This window comes from Thalia democratica, chromosome 1 (assembly GCF_965202585.1).
Source record: "Thalia democratica chromosome 1, ktThaDemo2.hap1.1, whole genome shotgun sequence".
NCBI lineage: Eukaryota > Metazoa > Chordata > Thaliacea > Salpida > Salpidae > Thalia > Thalia democratica.
The window spans coordinates 47477216-47486157 of record NC_139165.1 but is presented as its reverse complement, the minus strand read 5'-3'; the positions used below and the strand labels follow the sequence as shown (position 1 = coordinate 47486157).

Below are 8942 nucleotides of genomic sequence, written 5' to 3'. Positions count from 1 at the left end.
TACAGATATAAAGTTATAAAATCAAATAAAAAACTTACTTATGTTTGAAAATCAAGATACCATTAGTTTTTCTTAAAACTTAAAAACAAACAAAAATATTTACAAGTTTAAGAAAAGTATAATCATAAAATAAAAGTTCAGATCAGGGTTGCTGCACACTCAGGATAAATCAGGATACTTTTAAATTCTTGAAAGTCTCAGGATGACACAATATAACTCTGGATATTTTGAATTTGTTTTTTTAAACAAGCTTACTGACAATAAATTTTCTTTTTTACAAGACTCATGATAATTTTAAACTTTCTGAAAATCTAAAGCCAGTTTTTCTAGATCTTGAATGAGATTTATTGGATTTAGTTTAAATATTTTGTTATTTTATAACCAATTTTGTTAAAAACTTGTTTTTTGTTGATTTTAAAATGTGTTTTTTTTAAGATTTGAAAAAGGACTAGGAGAATTTAAGTTAACTCTGGACAGGTTGTGGTCACTCAGGACAGTTTTTGACACAAAAAGTGGCAATTGTTCCACATTGATAGAGAAATAAAAATAAGTTTGTCTAAACAATAATTTTTGTTTGTAAAGTTTGATAAGAGTAGCTGAAGACTTTTATATCAGTAAAAACAAAGAATAAACTCAAACTTAATCAATTTTTTTACAATACCATAAAAGCTTACAAAATAACTAATTTTATGTTATTGATTTATTATTATATTGTTATTAAATAAGAAATTTCTGTTACAGACTTTAATATAATCTAATGGCGTTTGACAAGTCTTTAAGAAAAAATCATAATAACATTTTAGAAAGTTTAAAAAAGTCTCAAGTGAGTTAATTAGCAAGTAAAAAAAGTAGTTAATGACAAATAGTTATAAATATTTAAAGACTAATGACAAGCATAAATACGAATAATAAAGAAAGTATAAATTCTTACTGCTAGAAGAAGTTTTTTAGTTGTTTTAAGTAAATTGCTTAAAATTTTTCAGTAATAACTTAATATTTTTAAAGTTTATACTACAAAAATTTTCATAAAAAAAGTTAAACTTTTAATTTTAACTAATTAGTAACAATTTTAAACAAAAGTTTTTTATCCATTGATTTATAAAAATTTTTACATTAGTTTACACAATAACTTAGCAACTATATATGCACAAGATGTTTAATTTAGAATGAAAATATATTGAATATAACTTTTAAAATTTATCGTATATATAATACATTACAGTTTTAATACTTTTATTACCTTTAAAACTTAAAAAAAAAATTATACTACTTGGTTCTGCATTTTATTGTGCACAGAACTTTGTAGTTTCAGTTATTATTTATGCATAATTTAAAAAAAAATTAGTAATTAAAAAAGTAGTATGATAGTAGTCTTTAGCACAAAAAATATATTTAAATTACAGGAGCAACTTTCAAAGTTGATAATAACAACAAAACATTCAGACTATGATCTTGTACCAAAAGTATTGAAAAACAAAAGCAAAGTAACTTCTAAATATAATGTTAATCGAGTCAAAAAATTTACAACTGATGATGAAGATTATGGTTTGATTTTGTACCAATTTCTTTAATGTATTTTTAAAATATTGCAAGTATCACAATATGTAATTTGTTATATAGATTGTATAAAATTTATTTTTTTTGTAAAACAGTAAACATTTTAGAATTTGGAAGTGGAGATTTTATTCGCACCAAAACAGCAAAAATAAACAGGTGAAAACTCAGTCTTAGTCTTTAGAATATTTTGTAAAAGTTTTATTGTTAAAATAGTGTAATAATTATGAAAACTTAAAGTTGATATTCAAAATAAAATTCTAAAAAAAACTAGAATATTTTGTTTAGGATAAAAGAAGAAGTTAAAAGGATAAGTAAACCAATAAATAGAAAATCAACTCTACTGCCAGATAAAACAAAACAACCAACCAAAAAAGCCTTGTTATTTAAAGATGTCAACCTTAATAAGAATCAAACAAAACTATTAGAAAACTCAGACAACTTGAGGTTCTTTATTTATATTTTAACTATATCTTTAAACATTTTTTTACATATTTATAGGTTGAAAATACATATTACATTTAACATATTTAGTGCGTAAATTTGGTTTTAGTTAGTTATACAACAAGGTCTTAAAATTATGTTTTTTATTTAATCTACTCTAATTCGCTCTTCTGAATGCTTTTTATTTATTTGCACCACTAAAAGTTGTCTTCACAGCAAAACACTAAAAGTTGATTAGAAACCCTACTTGAAAATCTTGTTTTATATATATGCTCTCTTATCATAAAGTATTGAACATGTAATGATTGAGACATTTATCTATTTTAAAAGATTAGTTAGTTAGGCTATACAGTCTATTGTACATTTAGATTTGCTATAATAAATTTTCTAAAAAAACTCATTTATCGCATTATTTTTTTCAGCTTTCTTAAGCTTACTCTTTAAGTTTTACGTTTTTCTATATTTAATAAGCTTAAAGTTCAAAAAAAAAATTTTTTCTCGAAATCAAACACTTTTTGTGTAAATTTAGTAAAGTATGTTCTTAAGCAGCAGTTCTTAATATTTTTTCAATTTTTTACCCCTTTTTGGAAGGTAATCACTAAATTTTTCCCCCAATATACAAAAAAGTGTTTGATTTCGAGAAAAAAAAAAGTTTTTTGAACTTTAAGCTTATTAAATACAGAAAATCGTAAAACTTAAAGAGTTTATTTATTTAAAAAAAAATATAGTTAAATACCAACTTAAAAATTAAAAAGATAATTAATAAACATTTATTTACATAAATTGTAACAAATGAAATTTACCCCCTAAAACAAGGGAATTTACTCCCAAAGGTGAATTTACCCCAGTTAAAGAGTTACTGTCTGTGGTTCTAAACATTTTTTCATGTTTAAACTCTTTTTGGAAGGTTCGTACCAAATTTGGCCCCAATATACAAAACAGTGTTTAATTTTGAGGAAAAAAAATTCTTTAAAATAAAAAAATTTTCAAAAATATAATATTTAAAGAGTTTATTTGACTTATAGACTAGAACTTTCTTTTGAACAACAATTTTGAAAACAAGGATCTCTCTCTCTTTCAGTATTTTTTCCTAGACCTAATAAATACAAATTACATATTGACCTAAACATGGAATCTGCTAAATATGTCTTTGAAGCATTAAATGATACAGTAGTAATATTTTAATATTAAAGTCATGTAGTATGTTTTTTATAGTTTTAGAAAAAAAGTTAATTTGTTTGTATATTTGCTGATAAAAATCTGCATTGCAAAGGTGTTTAATTAATTATAGATTACTCTTATTCGTGTACAACTAAGTTTATTGTATTACTTGTTTATATTACTAAAACATAAACTTAGTTTATTAGAAGTCTGTAAAGCAATTTTTTATGCAATTAATTTCTTAGTATATAAAAATTTATAGGTTGAAAAAATCTACAAGTATTTTATTTTATATCGCTATTTTGCTTAAAGTATTTTTAAAACCTTCATCAGAATGGAAGAAAAATATTTTTTTATGTATATGTGTTAAGTACAACTTTTTATTTAGTTAAAGAATGATAAAGACAAAAAAAAAACACAAAAAAAAAATTGGCATACCAAGAAAATTAGAGAAACTTGAGTTTAAATTTATTCTAATATTATTACTGTAGTTTTAGTTCTATAACCACCTTGACTAAGGTTGTTTTAGATTTAAAAGTTAAAGCACTCGAAACAACTTCAGTAATTTGTAAGAAAAGTATGACTTTAAGTTTTTTTTTTTACTTTTCTTAAATTATATGCTTAAATGATCAATTAAAGTTGTCGTATTTCTTTTTTAAATCCTGTATTATATTATACTTTTTGATAAGTTTTATCGAATATTGAGAAGTAAGTATAAATTTATCAATTGTGTTTTAATTTTGTGTTAGTTGTTTTTACTTTTTATATAAAGATTATAGAAGTTTAAAGTTTACAGTATTGTAGCTAATTTATCATCAAGTGTTTAACATTTTAAACTTTTCAAATATAAAAAAGTTACTAATTATAATTTATTGTTGATTTTCTTAGCTTATATTGCATTGACTTATTGTTTTAGATTTTGTACATGATCTACCGGATTAATACAGTGAAAATATTCTAGTCTAAGAAACATTGCCAGTTTATTTTGTTTTGCACATCATATCAAATCATCATATTTTTAAATTTTAAATATAACAACATATTTTCAGAGAGATTATTTTAAAATTCTGTATTCAACAAAAAATATTCAAAATTACATAAGTTTTTAGCTTATAAAGTGAAAACATCTTTTTTAGGCCTTATAACAATCAAACAAACATCAAAAACAATGTAAAGTCTACCGAATCAATACTAAAGGAAACTCCTATCAAAAATTCAAGTGATGATTTGGACTGTGGGAGTGCTCAGTCAGTTGTATTATTTAATATTTAGTTTTCATTTTTCACAATAGATAAATCTAACTATTTATTTGTTTTGTTTCAAATAAATATATACATTTAAGTAAGAAGATTAAGTTGGTATTTTATCATTACTTTAATCAAATTTAAAATTAAGAAATTTTATATGTGTGTTTTTTTGTTTAAAACTGTATTTGACTTTTTATTGGATAAAACAGTAAAGATTTATTTATTATAACATTAAACTAAAGTTAAATTTTATTTATTCTTTTTAAAACTTTTTTGACTTAAAATTTTTACAAATTTTGTCCCGCCATTTCAAAGAATTTTTCTTTTAAGAGTGTGTGTTTGAGTATAAGTATTTTATAGAATTTCAAAATAAAATTAAGAAAGATAAGTTATCTAAAATAAAGATTAAGTAAGTTGAACTCTTTAAAAAAAAAAATTTGCTGTGTGCAAAGTAAATTTATGTGAGAACAAAGTTTTACATTTTTAGACCTAATATTTTATATAATGAGAGTTTAATAGTCTGTTTGTGTTTACAACATCCTATCATTATTTTTACCCGAAGTTTTTTGTCTTCTTGTTTATGCACTGATAATTACAATAAATATTTCAACTTCAAGTGAAACTTCTAACCCACCAAGTGACGAAAACAAGCCATTGAAATCACTGGGCGAACCAGTTGAAGAAAATGCCAAAATGCCGCTGCTCGGCTACGATTGGATAGCTGCGAACATGGACAACCAGTCGGAGGGTCCTTGTCACGGCCACGTGAGCGCCGTGGAAATGCCTGATGACGTAATCAGGAAGATCGCTGAGTTCAGGAACAGTCACAAGAGGGAGTGTCAGAGCAGAGGAAGCTGGGATCTTCTGGTGAAAACACCGAAGAAAGCGAAAGTTCAACTCGCTAAACTTCCCAAGCTTGTAAGTTTTGTTCAAATTTGAGTAGTGGTATATTTTTGATAGTATTAAGGGCATAGGGGTGAAAACATCCTTTTTTGGTTTTTAATCTTATTTTATATAGTTTTTACTAAGCTACAAAATTCTTTTTACAGATTTTAAAAATTCAAAATAATTTTTGAGATATAGCCGGTTAAAGTCGGAGGCAACAATAGGATCCTTATGGGAGGCGCAAACTAAAACGGCAAATAACTGGAAATCACTAAAAATCGATCTTCTTCTACGTTTTTTGAGATAAGTACTATAAATTTTCAGGAAATGTTCCTTGTAATATTTAAAAAATTCTGTTGGAACACAATATCAAGGAACATTTCCTGAAAATTTGAGGTACTTTTCTCAAAAAACGTAGGAGAAGATAGATTTTTAGTGAAATAGTCTATTTTTAATTATTTTTTTAAACTGAAAAGTTTTTAAAGTGATAAAAGTGTTTCATAGCTGAAATAAAGTTCTACTAAATAAGAACAACTAGTAAAAGGTGTACTCCTAGACATTTGACTTAAATTAAACAATAAGGTTTCTGGCTCAACTCTTTTTTTTTTTTTGACAGTATATTTAGTAGGTTTAAATAAGAATAATTTTTTAACGACTTGTTGAAATATATTTATAACTAATACAAGTTTTTAGTTTCTAATATTAACCTTGCGTAAATACTCATACTATGAATAATATCTGGTAAGCTAGACCAGTGTTTCTTAAAACCTACTGGTTATATATGCACATCACTTATGAACAGATGCATACTACAATGCACAAGTGCACACTTCAGGAAACACTGAGCTATAAGTCTTTAAATTTATTTTACGTTATTATAAGTTATAAAGATACGATTGTAAGGATTAGTAATATAAAGTCTTAGTTACGAGATTTAGATAATAAGATAATAAAGATTATATGAAATCTTTTGAATATTTTTTCTTTATTAGTATCCCTGGTAAATAAAAAAAATTGTACAATAAAAGTTTTTTAATTATAAATTTATATTTTTAAATAAAGTTTTTGGCTGTACTTATATAGTTACTAAAAAAAGTTATATTTTTATAAAAAGGAAATCCTAAATAGGATGTAACGCTAAGTAACTTACATGCTATATTTATCTGTTTTTTAATAGTAATATAATTTTTTTTACATTAAATTTACTATTGTGTTGTATATTTTTTTTAAATCCAGTTTACCGAGATCTAACTTTAAAAAAATGATATTTACGTTGCTTTAACCCGACCAGCCGGACCAACCCAAAAGAAGTCCGGATCCCCACAACATATACGACAGCAGAATAGAGAACTACACGCTGAACAACCGACTGTTCCCGATACCACTCAACTTCACCGATGATGGCAAAACTGCCACCAGGAAGTCTCCCAAATACATCCGGGTCAGCATTCCAAAGAAAGCCATCAAAAGCCCTCACGTGTGAGTTGAAAAATTCTTTTGATTTTATGTTGTCGAGTTATAGTTCTGGTAGTTGAAAACTTAAATTGTTATTGCTACTGTAAATTGAAAATGTTTATTGGAATGCAACTTTCTTTTCAAAATGATTGTCTGGAAAGTTAAAGTATTAAACTGTTTTATTTAACCTAATCATTGTTATTACATCTGTACCTTTTTGTATGCACACTAATAAAATATCAATATAAGAATTACTAGATATAAAATGGATCTCACGAAAGTTCATGTCTTTTTGAGCTTTAAGTTAGTCGGTAAACATTTAATAGTTGTTTTTCTTTTAGAATTGTTAGTAAGTATTAATTTTGTCTTTCAGTGTGTTTCTTAGTGCAGGGTTGGAAAAGATTTGGTTGCTAGGGCCACAAGGTCAGGAAAAACTAAAAAAATTGACAAAAGTCAGGAATTTTTTTTTTTTAATGTCAAATAAAGTCAAGAAATTTAAGAAAAAGTAAGATATTGGCAGTTTAATATTTACAAGATTCCTTATTTCCTAAGCATTTAAATGGTAAAAATCAATTAAAAATTCTTATGTAGACTAAAATTTCAAAAATTTCCTAGAAGTTTTGTTATAAATGGTATTTACTTTAAATTTCTCGTAACCATACAAAATAGTTTTAATATTAATACAAAAATACAAATTAATATTTTTTCCCATGTATAAACTTTTTTTTAGTTTTAAACAAAATTTAGTAAATATATTGTTACTTATACTTTTAAGCAACAAAAAAAAAACACCTGTTTTATTTGCTGTAAATCTTAGACATCTTGAATATCATAGTTTACTTCGCAAATTTTAGAATTTATTTTTTATTCTTATGGTTATTTTCTTATAACAATATTTTTAATTTTATTTTGTTTATCAGCTTTAAAACTTTTAATATATACTGTTTAGTTGAACTTATAATTTTAAAAAATTTGAAAGTAATTGCAGTTACAAGGCGAAACGCAAGGAAGAATACAAAGGAGGCGCTGACTCGCTGGCACTACCCGATCACTGTTTGCAGGGGTGGCAACACCGAGTTGGCAAAAAAACTAAGAAGAAAATAAGTAGAAATCAAGTTAGAATACACACTTTTGTTACTTTATGTGCCGCAAGTTACGTATTTTATTATAGCTAAACTTCGGGCACTATTTATGACTGAAAATTTTGAGGTTTCTTTTTGAAAACCAAAACGATAAGTAAACTGAAAAAGTTAAGAAGCATTGTTCCACTTAGTAAAAAATAATTTACAAATACGACAAGTTTAAAAAAGGACTGAATAGAGTATATTTTCAGGACCATTCTCAAGATGACAGCAGCGTTGGTCTCGACCTGAGGTCTTCAATTCGCCCCAAGGACACGCTGTCCAAGCTTCAGCTAAATGCGGGTCAATTTCCAGACAACGGAGCTTGCGACTGAGTGACCGATGACGACAGGAACGTACTGGACCAGTCGTACGCTGTCCAGTTGGCCAACCAAAAACTGCACAAAGAGTGTGGCGCTTACTGAGTCTGTTCCTTCGTCAGTTCATATTTCAAAATGTGTGCTTTTAAGTATTGTAGCGTTTTTAGAATTTACGTTTTTAATTTGTTTGAATTGAACTTGTTTAGCTTCCTTCTCACAATACAGTTGATAATGACTTTAGATATTAACCGGTTGTATTAAAACGGATATATTTCTTTCTTGAGTAATTCAAAAACATAAAAAAATAATTTATTTAAAAATCAAAGTAATATGGTGAGAAAGAATAAATTACACACATTGTGATTAATAAAAACTTGCAAGATAAATGTGTCAGGGTAAAATTAAGTATTATTAAAATTACACTAATCAAAAAAAAAAGTATGCGTTGGAGCACAATTTTTCGATAGAATTATTGACTATTTTAAAGTCTAATAAACTAATCACATTAAAAAAAGCCACAGATTAATAAAAATTGTAGCTGTATAAAATTAAAATCTGTAAAGTTACGAAATGTTTATTAAATAAGTCATAGTTACCACACACTCAGATATCTCAATATAACTGAGAATATTTAATTTTTTTATAATTTAGACTCAGAATAGTTTTTATTAAATAACTCAAAATAGTTTTTCCTATTCCTAAGATTTCAGGCCGGTTTTTGTAAATTTTGAAAAAATTAATTTGTTTTATTTATT

General features: G+C 25.5%; 1 protein-coding gene across 2 annotated transcripts; it reads left to right on the top strand.

Annotated features, from left to right (window-relative positions):
- The first annotated feature begins 726 nt into the window (after positions 1–726).
- On the top strand, positions 727–8340 carry LOC145844265 (uncharacterized). Of its 2 annotated transcripts, none has more exons than XM_082951656.1 (9): positions 727–823; positions 1404–1545; positions 1665–1713; positions 1843–2001; positions 4296–4406; positions 5024–5324; positions 6583–6770; positions 7735–7861; positions 8080–8340. In XM_082951656.1, the coding sequence occupies exons 1-9, from the start codon at positions 758–760 to the stop codon at positions 8200–8202; spliced, it is 1266 nt and encodes a 421-aa protein (XP_082807782.1). In that variant the 5' UTR covers positions 727–757; the 3' UTR covers positions 8203–8340. The 2 variants fall into 2 exon arrangements, with proteins under 2 accessions (XP_082807782.1, XP_082807776.1); XM_082951650.1 differs by having other exon boundaries at positions 1653–1713.
- Positions 8341–8942: the final 602 nt, after the last annotated feature.